The 18,478-nt window shown below is 41.4% G+C and overlaps 1 protein-coding gene and 1 long non-coding RNA gene across 4 annotated transcripts in view; one reads left to right on the forward strand and one right to left on the reverse strand.

Moving 5' to 3' along the window:
• LOC117877882 overlaps positions 1 to 6,856 on the reverse strand; it is a 171,710-nt gene extending 164,854 nt beyond the window's left edge. The window contains exon 1 of one of the 2 annotated variants that reach the window (XR_004645839.1): positions 6,442 to 6,856. This is a non-coding gene — a long non-coding RNA (uncharacterized LOC117877882). Of the gene's footprint in view, positions 1 to 5,970; positions 6,095 to 6,441 lie in introns of those variants that run through there. The other variant, XR_004645840.1, reaches the window with a different exon arrangement.
• APELA (apelin receptor early endogenous ligand) lies at positions 5,228 to 14,477 on the forward strand. 2 transcript variants are annotated; one of them, XR_004645838.1, is made up of 4 exons: positions 5,228 to 5,646; positions 7,396 to 7,485; positions 9,857 to 9,913; positions 13,730 to 14,477. XR_004645838.1 is itself a non-coding variant. In XM_034771508.1 (3 exons), exons 1-2 carry the CDS (start codon positions 5,571 to 5,573, stop codon positions 7,482 to 7,484), a joined length of 165 nt encoding a protein of 54 aa, XP_034627399.1. In that variant the 5' UTR covers positions 5,243 to 5,570; the 3' UTR covers position 7,485; positions 13,730 to 14,477. The 2 variants fall into 2 exon arrangements, 1 of the variants encoding a protein (XP_034627399.1); XM_034771508.1 differs by lacking the exon at positions 9,857 to 9,913 and having other exon boundaries at positions 5,243 to 5,646.
• Positions 14,478 to 18,478: the final 4,001 nt, after the last annotated feature.

Consider the following 18,478-nt stretch of genomic DNA (forward strand, 5'->3'; position numbering starts at 1 on the left):
TATGAGGGGCCGCTGGCCCTGCATCCGGGACTTAGGGTGACCAGACAGCAAATATGAAAAATTGGGTCGGGGGTGGATAATAGGAGCCTATATAAGAAAAAGACCCCAAAATCAGAACTGTCCTTATAAAATCGGGACATCTGGTCATCCTACCGGGACTCCACTCCCCAGCTTGGGTCCTGGGAGCCAACCCAGTGCCCCACTCCCCAGCCGCTGGCTCCATGCCCGGGGCTTTGCTCTCAGCCCTCCGCCCGGGACTCCACTCCCTGGCCCTGCGTCCCGGGCTCAGGCCCGGCCACCACCTCGCTCCCCAGCCACTGGCCCTGTGCCCCACACTCCACTCCGCAACCTGCACCTGGGGCTCGGGTCCCAGCTGCCGGCCCCACACCCCAGCTGCTATCCCTGTGCCCAGGGCCCTCACCCAGGACCCCACTCCTGGCTCCGTGCCCAGCCCCACCCCCCGCTCCCAGGCCTCCACTCCGGGGCCCCGCAGACAGCCCCACAGACGGGGCTCTGCTCCAGGCCCCGCACGTGGGGTCCCAGCTGCCAGCCTCTGCCTGGGGCTCCGCTCCTGGCCCGACGCCCACCCCCTTACCCCTGTCCGGGTCTCCCCCCTACCAGAGACACAGCCCCTGCTCCCAGCCTCAGCTAGGAAGGGGAGGGGGGACAGACAGGGGTAGGGGGAATGGCTTTCAGCATCCCCACTACTAAAAATGTTCCAGCACCACTGCACACAACGGAGTTTGCATTAAGGTGGCACAAGTTTTGAAGGCTTGACTTTGCAACCTTAACATTCTTTAACATAGTAAATTACATTAAAAATCTAAGTTGTTTTAAAAACATAAAAATTAAATTACATGACATAGAATCATATTGATCCCCATAGAACAGTCCTCTATCACTTGAGCTAACAGAATAACTGGTAGCAATAGAAGGTTGTTATCTTCTATGTGGACCTGCCTTTAGGGGAAGGAGTCCCTTTGCTAGTGGGTTTCACAGCTATTTGCTAGCTAGTAAAGGAATGTTGAAACTCAGGAATAGGGTTCAACATCATAGGAGTGTTCTGTAACAGTTACCGACCCTTCTGCCTCTGTCCACCCACCTTTTCCCAATTCCCTTCTGCTCCTAATCCCTGTTTCTTCAGCTCCTACTCCTGTTCCCTCCCTTCCCCACTATCATCCCCTCCCAACTCCTGTCCATTCCCCCACACCGCATCCCTGCTGCCCCCTACCACTAGTCCTTGTCCATCTTCTCTTCCTCTCCACTTCTATCCCTTCACTACTGCTCTCCCCTCAACTCCTGTCTGTTCCCCCACCCCACACCTTTGTTCACCCCTGCTCCTATCTTCTCTGCTTCTATCGTCTCCCTCTCCAAGGCTTCTGCTCCCACCCCTCACTCTACATCTCCTACTCCTAGTTCCCCACCCACCCACCTATGTACGGCACCATTCATCATACCTCTGCATTCAGGTCAGGCTGCCTCATACTTCTTTTCAGCATTCTCTGGGTGCCAGCAGGGGGAGCACTGAAAACAGAAAACAGTCTTCTTGCTCCAGTTCCAGTATCCTGCTCAGCCCCTGCAGATCTGAGATGAAACCCTCACACAGTAGGGATGGTTCATGTTCAATCTGGTCACCACTGTGCAGTAAAAATATTCAGAGAATGTAGCCACCGAACACTAAGGCTACGTCTACACTACTGGGGGGGGGGGAATCGATTTCAGATACGCAAATTCAGCTACGGGAATAGCGTAGCTGAATTTGACGTATCTGATCCAATTTACCCCGCTGTGAGGATGGTGGCAAATTGACCGCCATGGCTCCCCCGTCGACGGCGCTTACTCCTACCTGGGCTGGTGGAGTACATGCGTCAATTCGGGGATCGATTATCGTGTCCCGATGAGACACGATAAATCGATCCCCGAGAGATCGATTTCTACCCACCGATCCGGGTGGGTAGTGAAGACAAGCCCTAAGTCTCTACTTAGTAGAGTGAACTGAGATTTCTTCAGAGACTGATAACTTGGCCAAATTTGGGCGTATGTTCATGGAGACAGTAAAATAATAAATAATTATGATACCTAGCTCTTATATAGCACTTTTCATCAATCGATTTCTAAAGCTCTTTACAACGGAGGCACCTAACAGTAGGGTGATCCTAACCCTAACCCACTGCCAAATTTTAAGCTCTTGCTCCAAAGTATGAGTTGCCAAAGCTTCTCAATGAAATGCTTGTAATTTTTTACAATATGGGCAAATTAATGTATTTTCCTCTAATCTTGCTCTCAGAAATGACTGAATCATTTTAGATTTTAGAAACTTTTTGGGAGGGGGAAAAAAAATCTGTCTTAGGCAGACAGCCAAGCCAAGAAAAATTTCTGCCAGAATGGTTTAAGTTTGGGAAAGCTTTAAACAACTGAAAACAGGGTCTTATACTGGAAAAAGTCAGGCAACCTTAACTTTAGGCATTGCTACCTGCACTGTCTATAATGATATTGATATTAAGGAAGATCAAAGAAGGGAAGTAAAAGACAAGCCTTGCTCTTTTCCTTAAAATAAATAAAAAATTACCTATTCTAGTCTCCACCATTCTAACACTAATGGCACCTTTACTTCCTGATTGATTTGTGAGCAGATAACTCCGAACATTTTTCACATGAGAGAACCCTGGGTTGGAGTAGCAGCAGCAACAACCCAGGTAATGAATGACAAAGTCAACCTCTGCTCCTTTTGCTGCTGTTTCTCAACAACTAAAGGGGTTGAGGGTAGAAATCCATTGATCCAGTGAACCATCCCTACAGCACAGAGCACATCTGCCAGCAACATACCCTACACTGGTCTAGATCTCCAATGCACCTTTGATTGCTTTCCCATTTCTTTTGGGCCAATTAAAAAAAAAAAAAAAAAAAGATGGGGAGAAGAAATGCACCATCATGTTTTTGTTTTATTTGTGTCTGTTCAAGCACTAGATATGACAAGAGAATTAAGGGTAGATTTGAAATAAATCTAAATTTCAAAAGAATTGTACAGCAAAACTCAAACTATTGGTTTGTCACCAAATTTCTACAGCAGGAGCATGTCAAGGAATTCTCTAATCTAATGGCATGGACCAGACATGTAAATTAATTTTTGTATAATTTTATATAGTATACTGAATAAATAACGCAGTCAGAAAAGGTAAGAATATTGAGCCTAGAATTCTGTATACTATTTTATGCCTCAAATATTTCAGTTGTATCTTTAAGTACTTCTGATCAAAATATTTGTAGGTTCTATAGCATGAAAGGACTGGATAGCCTGGGGAAATTGGCAATAGTCTTTCTATCTTTTTAAGTATTTACAAAGTACCTATCACCCTGGAATTTAAGCCCTTTTCACCTCTAAGTTATTGGTTTGAATCAAAGGCAGATCAGTGCTGATTGAAAGTCTTTATCCTTTAGGAGCCTGTATGAAAGGAGTCAGACACAATGTTCTAATTCCTAGTGAGCAGATATACACACCACCAAAAAGGTGGTCCTGTGGATAGAGTACTGAACTGAGATTTAGAAGATTTGGTTTCTAATCCTGGTTCTGCCACTGATCTGCTGTGTGATCTTGGGCAAATCAGTTCCCCACTCAGCTGTCTTTTTAGATTGTAAACCCTTGGACAAGGAGTATCTGCCAATAGGGATTTATACAGCATTTAGTAGAAGTGGCCCTGATTTCAGTTGAGATTTCTAGGCACTAGAATAATAATTGGAAGTCTAATCTAAAGGGTTAAGGACTGAATGGACAAAGAGAATGAACTAACCTCTAAGACCTGGTTTATCCTTAAAAGACATAGATATATTGGTCGGGTTTGGGGGGGCGGGGGAAACACACCAATGACCAATGCTGAGTTAACCCCCAGTATCAATGCAACTATTTCAACAGAAGTATTCCATCAACGGAGCTCCTGTCACTGGGGAAGGTGGTGTTCCAACACCAACAGAAAAACTCCTTTTGGCAGTGTAGGCTGAGTCTATTCTGCACTGCCATAGTGGGCATCATTTCCATTACGTAGATATACCCTAACTTTTAAAGAGCAATCTGGGGAAGATAACAATGTCTGTAACTACATCAGCTCTATGATTCTATCCATCAACAGAGGACTTCATTTTCTAGTGCTGTCAGTCTAGCACCTTCCTCAATAAGTTTCAACCTTCAAATAATTATTTGGATCAAATTGCAAGTTACATTTTTATTATTCGATGTGGTTTACACACACATCCCTTATTCATATCAGATCACTAGTCCCATAACAATGTCCTTTCTCTTAGGGAAAAAAGTTCTATAGAATTTAATAGGGGGAAAACTAAATACAGTTTTTAAAGAATCTTAGAGAATTATTTAACAGGGATTTAATTCTCTATTAAATTTAATAGGATGGGGTAAACGTTTCTGTAGAAAAGTCTCTCTATAAAATCTATAGGATATTTTCCCTAAGGGTCAAATTTCCATTTTCTATGGTACTAGTCTGTATTCCTCCAGCAAATCAGCAGGTTGAGAATAAATAATAAGGATCACTCTAATAAAATTTTAACTCATGTCAATATTTCAAAGACACTATGTGTCTCAATAAGGGTTTTGCAGGGTTAGTCCTTAGGACTGTCTCTTTTCTCAGAGCTTCTATATAGCTGTGTTTTTATTGTATATCAGATTATTTCAGCACAGTTTTGTTAAAGGTAGTTTATCACCTTATTTGAGTAAAGAATGTAATGAATATCTAGATGGGTTTTATAAATACTAAATCCTTTTTAATCTCTTCCCCATATTCAAATTGTTGCAGCACAGTTAATAATATCGTTTAACAAAGCCATATCTCTACCTTTTCATTTTACCAAAAGAAGTGTCAAAAGTCTTATATATTCATTCCAGGATATTCTGAGCTTCTAGAAACACTTGATGTTACAAAAGCCACACATTAGGTTTAACAGTTTACAGTTTCACCTTGAATAGACACTACTTTGCAGCTAGTTTAGAAGAGATAAAGCCTTTGGACAGCAACAAGGACCACAATGCTTTGGGGGAGCTTAAGTTTGTGCTTCAGAATTCTTTCAGAAGGGAAAAGGGGGGGGGACTTCCTGTCATTTCCTTTGCTTTCTGCATGTGGGACCAACATGGGCAATGCAGAGTTTAAACAGTTGCAAATAGAGGGAGGGAACATCGTGCCTTGTTTTACATATTTCTCCCTGACTGGGTTGAATTTAACATGAAGTTGCTCCATTGTTCACAGGGCTCCCTGCCTCATATACATTGACAGAAGCTACTGTTTACATTCCTTCATTGTTTGCTTATGGAAAATAAGGGGGAGTGACAAAAAAGAGAAGGGAAAGAGAGAGAGAAAAGAGGGAGGCACTGACCATAGTGCAGAACCACCCAATAACCTTGTCTTATGTGATCATTAACCTTGCTGGAAAATGCATCTGGCAGTGCACTCTGGAGCTTGTCATTAGAATGTGAGCAGAGACACAGATACTGCAGAGGCATTTCAAGGATTTTTTGATTTGCTGCAAATATTATAAATATTTCACCTATTTTGTGTGACTGCAAAATGAGATTCCAACAGCTCCTTTATATCTTATTTTTTCTCTTGATGAGTCTACTCCTTATAAATGGACAGAGGCCAGGTAAGAATTGTGTCTTCACGTTACATGTTAATATGTATATTTTATATGAGTACCGACTATACAGTTTAAATTTATTGCTATGACTTTGTTCCAAACACTTATGGATTCTTAGTTATTGTACTTCCATTGCTATTTGTTTTGCAGAATTTTTAAAGCCCTGGATCTATAGACATATTAATAGTAATAAAGATATACATGTATACAGGGTAACTACTAAAAGGTCTAAAGAAATTAATTTAAACCAGATCTAAAGATGTTGCATTTCCATGCCTGCTCATGAGAAAACACGATCAGACAATGTTATATCAGCTACATCAAACGTACCTTGGTATGTAGGATCCACAGCACTTAGCTTTGATGATTGACTTGGCTGAGTTTACGCCCTGATAAAAATCACGATGAAACCAAATGAAGCTGTTAAGACGTCAACAGCTATAATCACGGCGGTGATAGAGATGAATTCGGACACTTAAGGAGCAATACATATGTTTAAAAGGTTGCAAGTAGCATCTTTACGAATATTGGATGGGGGGAGGGAACGAGTTCTACACTTGCTGCGATGCAATTTTGTTTACTACTTAGCATTGACGGTAACCTATCATTCAAATCTGCTATCTATGTTGACTGCAATGTTAGTGTTTCCTATGACGGCGTTAAAGCAGTGCTTTGATCAGATTTATCATAAAAAGCGGTAGTAAAAAAGAAGCAGCTTGTTTACTGTACAATTATTGTTAGACGGATCTGAAACAACCAGCCATTCAAAACTTCCACACACACCTATGAAAGAAAACTTACCGAGGTTTTTGAACGAACAAAATATGGAAGCAAAATTCCAAGCAGTAGAATTATAGTCTTTAAGTTAGGCAATTGTAGCAACTACACCAAAATAAACTAATTTCACTCTATTTCCTGATTAAGGCAAAAAAAGTTGTCAGCAGGAGCAGAGAAGGTAACAACGCGCCGCACTGCTGGTTGCATTTCTGACTCTTCTTTTTGCTTAAGGGAGTTTTATCAATGGGGGGGAAGGGAGAGAAGAGAACATCTCAAATGTGACCCTATGTCTGTCTTCGTCGATGCAGAAATCAACGCAAACTTCATGACTACTACGCCCGCTGTAGAGCCAGATTGCGCCCTAACTTGAAATTAGAACACATAGAAAAGGGGCTCGATATACAAAGTAGATAAGGAAGGGATTCATCCTGTAAGGTAGAGAGCACTATGGCCCCGATTCGGAAATGCATTTATTTTACGCAACTGTTCAAAATGTTTGGGGGTGATATACCTTCTGCTCCAGGAATGGTGACTGCAATTTTTGAATATGCTCGGTCAACAAGCTTATGGCACATGGGGGTGGGGGACGGACGCTATTTCTTAAATGGGAAGAAATCTATAATTTTAAGGGATGTTTTTTAACCCAAAAAGGTGGGGGGGGGAGCGGAAGGCTGTGAGGACAACTAGGGCGAATATGGAAGAAGCGGTATGGTTCAGTGAAAAGACGTTTGTGTTTCTTTCCGTTGCTTTGCTGCTTAATGTCCAATAGCACTTGCCGGAAATTCTTAGAAATTCAGAAGGGGGAAAAATGCAAAAACAAACAGGTTGGTGTAGGACATCAATGCCCGCGGTGATGCCTGGATATCAGGTTCTTTTGCATGCTGTGTGCTCAGTATGCACAGGTGTAATAATAATTGTCTGATTGTTGAAGTTTTCGATTCAAACCGTGTGGTTTCATTTCCCGCTTCTGCCTTTCAGCTAACCTGGCCCTGCGCAGAAAGCTGCACAGACACAACTGCTCCCACAGGCGATGTATGCCTCTCCACTCCAGAGTGCCCTTCCCCTGAGGTATCTGAAATCCAACCTTACTTTGCTAAAGTTAGGAGAATTCGGTAATAAAACCAGGCGCCAAGGAGGATGTAATTATCAAAGCTTCCCTGTACATTTCTTTGGAAACACTGCTGAACATGCTCTCCAGAATAAGCACATTTCCAAATTCTGCTTACATTTCAAAACAGTTTGCGCTGCATTTTACTAACCAAACCACAGACATGATTGCATTTGGTCTCGAGTCCTTGCGATTTCTTTGTTCTAAAAACAGGGCTTTAACAAAAGCAGTAGGGGAGAAAAGTATGCTTTATTTAAACTCCAGAGCAGGATCCCAGATGCGCTAGGATTATTGCACTTGATTACAGTGTTTTCAGTATGGCAGATTCTGCACAAGAAATTAGCTCCTTTGGATAACGTGCTGTCCCACATTAGCATTCCTTTATACTTCTCCCCTAGGCAAATTCAAACTCCCTCCTCTGCTTACACAGGCTGAAAATTCTTGAATCTGTTATATCTGAAACGTTGCTGGACTAGAAACACTTCCCACTGTATATTGTAGTTCTGAGGACATTTCTCTTTGTATGAAAAGCTAACCCCAAATGTTTAAAAAGGAAGCGCTGGCCAGGGATGAGAACTTTAGACTAGGCACCAAGAGAACTCGGTTATAGCTGTAACTGATTTGCTGTGTGAGGTGGGACAAGTCACTTGTTCTCTCTTACTCTTTGCCCTATGTTCCCCCATCACTAACACGGAGATACTACTTACGGACTTCAAAGAGGATTGCGAAACTTAATTAATGTCAGCAACGGGCTTTGAGATCCTTGGATGAAAGGCTATGCAAGGGGAAAACATTAATGCTCTATAGCAGATTACAGAATATGCATTCAAATACGTGCATATTCAAATGCATTCCTGTGACTCCAGAAGCATACAGGTAGCATATGTAAATATAGTAGGGTAGGCATCAAAAGGATACCAAGACTCCCTTTCAGGGAAGCATGCAATTTAAGAATGAATAAAACATTCATAAATTTAAGAATGAATAAAACATGCAGTCAATAGTTTTGCATCTTTTAAACTCTTTGTTATAGTCAAGATAATGTGCTAGCCCCAGGCATGTCAGCATAATTAATATATAATGACAGAATCTATACTAGGAGGAGCCAAGAGGTTTCAATTAGCTAAGTAAGCATTTGACTGTATAAAACAAAGACCAAAGCAGAGCTTCTGACAATGCCATGAATATAATTTCTATTTTGCATAAAGCAAACACACACCACACCCAAAACTACCTATCTAAGGGCATCCTTGTTTCCCTGCTGCTACCACAACCAAGTAGCAACTGGCTACACTGGTCTATAAACACAATGGTATGTGTATATGACATACATAGGAAAAGCACAGGAAGCTGGAAAACTGCAAGCCTAAGGAATGATTAAGAGGTCTCTTCAGCATAACCCCAGATTTATTCCAACACTGCACTGAGGCAGTAACTAGAATATTTTCAGGGTGCAGGTTTAAAAACATCCTCATATTAAAGTGTTTAAAGAGAGATCTGCTTAACTGGTGCTTCAGTATTGAGCACCAAGGCCAACCTGCCTGCTCATTTCAAAGGAGATAGTCGAGACAAGTTCCCTCATCAGTAGCAGCATAAACATAACCAGCTAAGCAATCAGATCAGCTCACTCAGCGGGCAGACAGGAGCTAAGTGAGCTGAATGTAGAGAGGGATAGTGGAATTTTAGTTTAGGAGCAGGGGGCTTGTTGAGTCACTCCTGAATGACTTGTTTCAATTCTGATTAAGACAGTGGACTCAACACCCCTTTCCCCCAATCCTGCATTTATAGACTAGAGAGAGTCTGTGAACAGACTATCTCCTTTTTTTCTAATGTGCCCCCGAAATAGTATATCATACATTTGGCTTCAGATTGCACTGTCTGGATGATAAATATGCACTTACTCTGGTTTTTTCTTCCCTTCTTTCCCATTCAGTATATCAATTTGCCAGACTAAAAGCTATTTTCAAAGTTATCTGCTTTAGTTCAGGGAGCTAATTTCTAGTAACAAAAAGTCAGTGACATAGCAAAAAAATGTACTCATTAATTCATACCCAATTTTATAGGCGTTTAGCTAAAGATTGTTATAATCCTGTTCTGTCAAGCTGTTTAGAAATCTACAGGGCTTGATTTTGGGGGGAGGAAGGATTTAGCATCTGCAGCTCTTACTGATTTCAGCTGGAGCTGTGGATACTCAGTGCTTTTGCAAAAAATCAGGCCTTATATCTTAAGTGGGCTTTACCTTTGAGTTCCATTTCCTTTCCAGTTTTAAACTGGAAATTTATTTTTGTGTATTTACCACAATTGTAATTTAGCATCTTTATTTATTTACAGTGGCATGTAGAGACCCCAACCACAATCAGGACCACATTGTAGCTGGACATACCTATAGTAAGAGACAGTTCCAACCCCAAAGAGTTTACAGTCTAAACCAGGGGTGGCCAACCTGAGTCTGAGAAGGAGCCAGAATTTACCAATGTACATTGCTAAAGAGCCACAGTAATACGTCAGCAGCCCCTCGCCCATTAACTCCCCTGCTCCCAGCACCTTCAGACCACTGGCAAAGCTGCCGATCAGCACCTCTCCCTCCCGCCCCCCCCCACCTCCCAATCAGCTGTCTGGGGGAGGGAGAGGGAGGAGTGAGGGCATTGCAGGCTCAGGGAGAGGGCGGGAAGGGGTGGAGTCGGGGCAGGGCCTGTTGCAGAGCCAGGGATTGAGCAGTGAGCACCCCCTGGCACATTGGAAAGTTGGCGCCTGTAGCTCCAGCACCAGAGTCTGTGCCTATAAAAGGAGCCACATATTAACATCTGAAGAGCCACGTATGGCTCCAGAGCCACAGGTTAGCCCTCCCTGGTCTAAACAGACAAGAGAGACAAAGCAAGTATTATTATTCCCATTTTACAAATAGAGAATTGGGGCCTGGATCCACAGAGAGACTTAAGTGATACAATGTGGTGTGTTGCAAAACCTAACTTTAAGTGTCTTGAAAATCACTGGGATATACAAGTTGCAGTGAGGCACCTAGGCTCCCTATACAAGGAAGGGGGAGACAGAGAGTTGCTTTAGAATGGGATCCATAAAAGCCAGCATGCTGGGCAGGGGTCGCCTAAGCTAGCCAATGGGAGGTGCTGACAAGAGAGGTGTATCCTAAGCCCTGCCCCTGACAATGTTCAGCACCTAAGTCCAGCTGCAGGGAGGAATCTAGCTAGTGATCCACAGCTGGAAACCTCCTTCCCGGAATCAGACAAGTTAGGCCTTGAAACAGCCAGTTCATGCAACACCCAACTTAGGCACCTGCCTGCTTCTACACAAGCCAGTGACTCAACCAGGATACGGAAGACCCCACTTTCAATTCTCACCTATGCCTGATGAGGAGATGAATACTGTAACCACTGGCCTGCAGAATGCTTCACCTTCACACACACACACACACACACTCTCTCTCTGGCCCAGTTAATATTTAATTTCAATGGACAGGCTTTAGCAAGAGAGACCCACATCAGAATATCCCATAGTTTAGTGGTGAGGGCACTCTCCTGAGAGATCTTTGTTCAAATCCCTTTTCCTCATCAGGCAGAAGGGGGAATTGAACCATGGTCTCCCACAGCCCAGGAGAGTGCCCTAACCACTGGACTAACAGTTTTAAGGGAAGTGACTGCTGTTGCCTCCTCCCCCCACCCTTTTGCACAGAGTTAGGCTATCATTAGGACCCTTCCAAATTCATGGTCCACTTTGGTCAATTTCACAGTCAAAGGATTTGAAAAAATCACAAATTTCATGTTTTCAGCTATTTAAATCTGAAATTTCACAGTGTTGTAATTATGGGACTCCTGACCCAAAAAGGAGTTGTGAGGGGGTCACAAGGTTATTGTAGGGGGGTTGTGGTACTGCTATCCTTACTTCTGTTTGGCTGCTGGCAGCAGCGCTGCCTTCAAAGCTGGGCAGCTGGCGAGTGACGGCTGCTGGCCGGGAGCCCAGCTCTGAAGGCAGAGCCGTCGCCAGCAGCAGCACAGAGGTAAGGATGGCATTGTATGGTATTACCACCCTTACTTCTGCGCTGCTCCCTGCAGAACTGGGCCCTCAGTCAGCAGCCGCCACTCTCCAGCCACCCAGCTCTGAAGGCTGCAGCGCAGGAGTAAGGGTGGCTGCGCTGCTGCTGGCGACGGCTTTGCCTTCAGAGATGGGCACGCAGCCAAAAGCAGGGCCGGCTCTGGCTTTTTTGCTGCCCCAGGCAAAAAAGCCTCTGGCCGCCCCCCCAGTGCGGCAGGGGAGGGCGCCGGGGGGTGGGCGGCCGGAGCCCCGGGGGGAGGGCGGAGTGCCCAGCCAGGGCTCCGCTCTCCCCGGCAACCAGAGCGCCGGGGGGAGGGTGGCGAGCCCCAGCTGGGGCTCCGCTCTCCCCGGCGGCCAGAGCCGGAGCGCCGCACCACGCCGCCCCCTCCAGGTGCCGCCCCAAGCACAAGCTTGGTGGGCTGGTGCCTGGAGCCGGCCCTGGCCAAAAGCTGCCACTCTCCAGCCACCCTGCTCTGAAGGCAGTGCAGAAGTAAGGGTAGTAATACCGTCACCCCCTAAAATAACTTTGTAACCCCCCAACTCCCTTTTGGGTCAGGACCCACAATTTGAGAAATGCTGGTCTCCCCTGTGAACTCTGTATAGCACACAAAAGACCAGATTTCATGGTTTGTGACACGTTTTTCATGGCCGTGAATTTGGTAGGGCCGTAGCTATCACCTACACTTAAAATGCTGCAGCTGCGCCTTTGGAGCACTTCAATGTAGACACTCACTACTGTGACAGAAGGAGTTCTCCCATTGCTATAGTTGATCCACCTCCCCGAGAGGCAGAATTGAGGTTGACTAAAGAATTCTTCTGTTGACCTAGCACAGTCTATACTGGGAGTTAGGACAGCATAGCTACATTTCTCAGGGGTGTGGATTTTTTTATACCCCTGAGACACGTAGCTTTGCCAATGTAAGTTTCCAGTACAGTCCAGCCCTTTGGTGTGCTCTAAGTAAACCACCAGATCAGGCCCTGCAGGCGAGCTAGAAGGATGGGCACCTATCTTCCCTAATTTGAGAATTGCACTGGGGCTTAGATGGGAGATAGACAGGCACCAGGATGCCTGAGGCAGCAGTGTGCATGCCCAGAGGCAGAAACTTAGGCACCTAGGAGACTTTTTTACAGCAAAAATTAGGCCTGTGTGAGTTTAGATCCCTACAGAGTTAGGTGGCAGCTAACTGGGGATTTTGTGGCTCACAGTGGTGCCTAAAAGTGGAAGTTAGGTACCTGAATCTCTCTGTAGATCTGGTCCTAAGTGAGTTGTCCACTGTGGTACAAAAATCTGGGGCAGAACTCAACCCAGATCTTCCAAGTCCCACTCCAGTGCCTTAAGCACAGACCATATTTCCTTCTATCTAATGAGCTGTTATTGCAAAGCTTACCATTTGTTTTCTGGAATCTGAGCTGTCACAGGAGACAGTTGTAATGTATCTGGGAATTCAGTAGTTGGGATCTATTAGCCCTTCCTAGCAGACCACTTGAAACAAAATTATGAGACTCACAGGCTCCTCCAAGCCTATACAAACAGCAATGGCAGTTGAATGATTTACTTATTTAACAGATTTAAACAAAATGAGGCCCACTGGGTGAATATCTACTGTTTACCTGATTCAAATGAAGCAGAATAAGCAAACTATGACCATTGCATTTAAGGATATTGGCTTCCACTACAAACACCCTGTTCAACCAGTACAAATAAAAAACAAACCACCAAAGAAAATCATTGTTTGATTAATCTTGATTTTCTGTAGTAATCAGGTCCTCTAATTAAAAGGAAAACAATATTTGGAATGTGGCACCATAGTGAAAGAGAAACTTAAATAAAAAGAAAGCTATTCCTTCCTGGGCCAGAGGTCAAGAATGCATTTGATTTTTTTAAAATCCACACACTTCACAGCGCCTTGCAATCACACATCAGCAGAGGTGAGGTGCCTAATTCATGCAATCAAAATAATGAGATGAAATTCTGATAACGATTATAAACAGAAACAAAAACTATGGTGGCCTTGTAAAGTCAATACACTTTCTCTGTGTCAAAATGTAGGGAGCTACTGAACATCCATGAACCTCTTTAAAGATTAATGGAATTGACAGTGCAATGATTTTAAATCAAGTGTGATTTTTGCCTTCCCAAACCATACTTTCTAACAGAAAGAAGAATGAAAGAGGAAACCAGTCAAGAAAATGCAATGTGATAGCTGCAGCATTCTAATCAGTGCAGGTGTCCATGTAAAAGCCATCACCACATTCAGAACCTTATCAGACTCCTTCTGGAACAACTTCACAGGAGTTTCAGATTTCTCTAAGTTGGGAAAAACAATGGAATCTCAAAGGACCCCTTTCAGGAACTTGGGAAAATCAAGAGTGCCATAAAAAGATAAGTCATTCTTTTCTACATACCAACAAATAGCCATGTGGGTAACAGCAAAGCATTGTAGCTTTGAAATTTTTCAAAAATTAGACCAACATTATACCACTGAAAGAGCTATTATTTTAATAGTTATTATTTACCATTCACATATGTCTGTGTATTTCTATTTAGATATAATACCTAGTAAAGAACATGAAAAGAATGGTGAAAAATAAATATTTAATAGTTACATTTTATGGACAAATATATGGGTTTTAATGTTTATGGTAGTATTGGATGTTTATATGTAGCCATAATTATGCAATTAACTTTACTATATTCTTAAGAAAAGCATAATGCATCTATCAGAAAGTTGTAAGTGCTAACCTCTCTTAGGAAGCAAAAATCTTCAATCTAGACTTTAGAAAAGAATCCTGAATGTCTTAGCTCTGTTATAAATCATGTTGCATACCACAAAAACATAGGTCATGATCTTTGACGGTTATTTGTGTTTATAAAATACCTATGTGGCTGTATATTTTGTAAAAATAAAAAAAAAATGCTCTTCAATTAATGTCTCATTTTAAATAAACTTTGTACAATTTTTGTTTTTAATTTTATATTCCTTATGTGTAAAGGGTCCTGCACCCAAAGAAAAATTAAGAATGTACCTAATTTCTTTTGTAAATTTCATAAGGGATCAATGTAAAACTTTTCCTACTCCATTTCTGACATACAGTTAAATAAAATTCAGTTATTCACTTGATGTTACATTTTCAGCAGATTTTTTCCCCAATTTTTCTTTGCATTCTGAAAGTATTAAAATAATTCTAGTAATGTTGATACATAGAAACAACTTATTATGAGATTCTTGCATTTAACCTATAGGACAGTATAGTTAAAGCATTATATTGTGTCATGTCACTTGATATGATAAAACAATGTGATTTGCATTGGGATGCAGACATGATTCCACATCTCTAAGTCTGAAATAAATGTGAGTCTTTAACTGTCCTATAAACTACACTAGACCTTGAAAACTGAAGTTTTCCTGCAAATAAAATGAAATGTCACTGGACCTTGAAAACTGAAAATTTCCTGCAAATAAAAGGAAATGTCATTGCCCTGTTTTAGGGCAAGCAGCAACTCCAGCAATAAAAGAAGTGGTCCTATTTCCAAATTGAGAGCAAAAGCCAAAATCAGCATTAACTCATTCCTGGAAAGGATGAATACAACAAGTAAATAACAATATGGTGCTTATTTGAGTCTAAAATGGAAAAAAGTGGTAGTAGCCATTGAAGTCAACAGGAATTTTGCCATCAACATTAGTGACAGCAGAACTGGGACTAACAGGCCCGATATTCAATTGAGCCTCAAATCACACTTGACTTACGTACAGGTTTTTGTGTGTGTGGTTTGGTTTTGTTTGTTTTGTTTTTGTTTAAGGTGCACTTTCACTTGGAGTGTAGAATATACAGATGCAAGCCCACTTAGACAAATGGGCTTTTGTATGTGAGAATCTGGTATCACCTACAAAAACAGGAGACATTTGGGTCCCAATCCTGCCACAACAAACCCCTATGGGTAATCCGACTGAACTGAATCAAATTATTCACCTGCCTGGGTGTTAACAGGATTAGCGCCATTGTGTGTGTATACACCTGCAGGGCTGCACACATGCAAATGAAAGCTGCTGAAAAATCAGAACTCAATTACATAAGGAACTAACCTAACTTGAATTTTAAAAAACCTTAACTAAGTGGTATTTAGTTCTCAAGCTGACACAGTCAAAATGTGGGTTTTTGAAACCTAAATAAATATCCCCCAATAGAGAAAGAATCTGAGATTATGTTGGACTATTTATTTAACAAATTTTATATCCTACTCCCTTTCATCAACTCTTTAAATTACATTAGCTATTTAGAGTGAAATACAAAATAATATAAAACCAGGTCAGCAGGAAATAGACTGTGGTGAGAAACAGCAAAGCGGTATGTTCACAAATGATAAACAATTCACCTCTTCCCTTTCCAGTATAGACAAAGGAAATTATAGAAGAATAAGTCTGGTAATGCTTTTCTTACACACACACTCACTCTGCTCTCGGTTGCAGTACATTTATCCCAGTGTAACCTACAGCAGAATTTGACCCAAAAATGCTAGGTTTAGTAAGCGAAACTCATATTTTAACTCCATAGCACAAGTGAAACATAAACTGCTACAGACCAGTACTTTGTATAGTGATCTGCTACTAATATTTATCTTATTTCTTTCTAGTAACAGCAATCAATATATTTTTTGTCAACCATAGCACAATTCTGATACAAAAAACATTGTAATATACCTTTTTATTCAGGAGCAATGCCTAAGTGCTTAGCTAAATCCAGTAATGATGATGCTTTTTTGCCTAACTCTCAGAGTTAGGCTGTTGATAGACTTGTCAGCTGAATGGCTTTATTCCTTGATTACTGTTCATTAAATTGGGTTAGTCCTGAGCAGACTACATAGTCTTGAAATAGTAGAGATTTGGTAAAAAAGATCATTTATTGCAAGAGATCATTCAAGATACATGAATAACAGTTTAGGTAGAAAAATGTATGCACTATTCACAAAGACATAACTGTACACCAATGTCTACTGAGGGGGAAATTTGTTTTGCTTTACCTAGCATGCATACATGAGAGCTCCTTTGGGCAGTGAATATCCCTTGTTGAATGTTTCGAAAATGCTTAACACATCTGAGCAGTACCTCAAATAAACTATAATAAAATAATAAACAATAATATTAATAGAATATGTGCATTTTGGTTCAATTAGATTTTGTATGTACTTTTAGCATGGTTTTTATAGCACTATTTTTTCAGGAGAAATAAAGACATTTTAAAAAACAGTAAAAAATCCTGAAAGACACAAAGCTTTTATTAACTGCAAACCAAAATACATACTATGTAATTTACTTCATAGCCACCACTTCAGTGTTAATGATTAATTCTTAATGTTTATGCTCAAGATTATTCTGGTTGTGATCCTACAGATCACACAATCTAAGGCCTCAGACCTGCAAATATGTGAGTAGCTGTATACACAAAACTAGTGCCAATGAGTTCTGTAGCTACTCATGTGCATAAAGTTACTTGTGTGTAAGTGCTGGCAGGATCATGCTAAGTAGAGTTGGGCTAAATAGGAGATTTCTGAGTAACAAGTAGAGTGCAAAAGGAAGCAGTATTTGTAATTCATTAGATGCCACTCTTGCCCATGTCTAAGCATAGAAACTATGCCCCCATACTTTTGTTGGAGGTTTTTCTGTTTTGGCTAAAATATTAAACCCAGAGCATGATCACTGCAGTCATTAATTATCCTAGTGCATGTTTCACAAGAGCACAGGTGTTCACCTGGCTGTTATGAATAAACTCTAATGACTTTCTGCCTAATCAAATACTTCCTGTGTTTTCAATTGTGCACTGTTGAACTGCTGGCATGTCTGGTCCCAAAACTGACTGCACTTCAATAGCAGATGAAATGACCAGTGTATAGTTTAAATGAGCAGAGCATTCTGGAATGAAGAGTTCTATCTAAATGTAAAATGCACGAGAAACAAAAAGAAATGGACCAGCTGATTCAGCGTCAAAGCCAGGAGCTGTGGGGTTTATAAAGCAGTGATTCAGTATAATTAGTATTTCTCCACTACCGTATTTTAGATTGTTTTCTTTTTAGTCCCTCATTTGTTTTCATATTTGTATTTTTAGCAAGGGGAAAGAGGATTTGGTGGCCAAACTAAAGATGACCAAACATCTTGTTTTATACATTCAGAAAATCATCCGGGTTTGTGCTGGTGGATGGGGAAAGGTGGAATTTCCCCTTTCACTGAAGGACACCAGACAAAAGAATACTTTTACAACCATTATTCTACCATGTGGCTCATCGGGGTAGTATACTGCACTTAAAACTAGTTCCTCTGCTCAACTGACAAAGGGGGGCGGTGGGGAAATCATGTTACTGGATACCCAAAATGATATTAACTATCGTAGGAATATACAACTGTTCTAAGTATACGAATTCTTTGGGAGAGGTAACAGAAGTATGAAGTTGATGTACCCTAAAGGCTCAGAAACAAAAAGGCAAATTAAAAGAAATCAAAAACGTATTTATTTTTTTAATTTCATGACTTTCAGGTATATAACTCACGATTTTTTAATTCTTATAGTTGACAATTTATCTTGGGGTTTTAGATCTATATTTAATAAAAATTACAGTATAAAATTGCTTTTGAGAAGGATTCTATACAAGAGTGTCAGAGCCAAATCTTTAAAGGTATTTAGGCAACTAGAGGGATTTTCAAAAGCATCTAGATGCTTTTAACTTTTAAAAATCTGGTCATTAGTGAATATTTGGAAACCCAAATTCTACACACAGATTGCAACATGTAAAAAAAACACTAGGGTGCTAGACAGAGGCAAGATAATAGTTAACAAAAACAATCTCCATTGGTGAATCAAAAACAAAAAAAAAAGTTTTGAGACCAACCCAGGAAATCAGTCAGCCTTAAAGTC

The sequence above is a fragment of the Trachemys scripta genome, chromosome 5, assembly GCF_013100865.1.
Source record: "Trachemys scripta elegans isolate TJP31775 chromosome 5, CAS_Tse_1.0, whole genome shotgun sequence".
NCBI classification, from domain to species: domain Eukaryota; kingdom Metazoa; phylum Chordata; order Testudines; family Emydidae; genus Trachemys; species Trachemys scripta.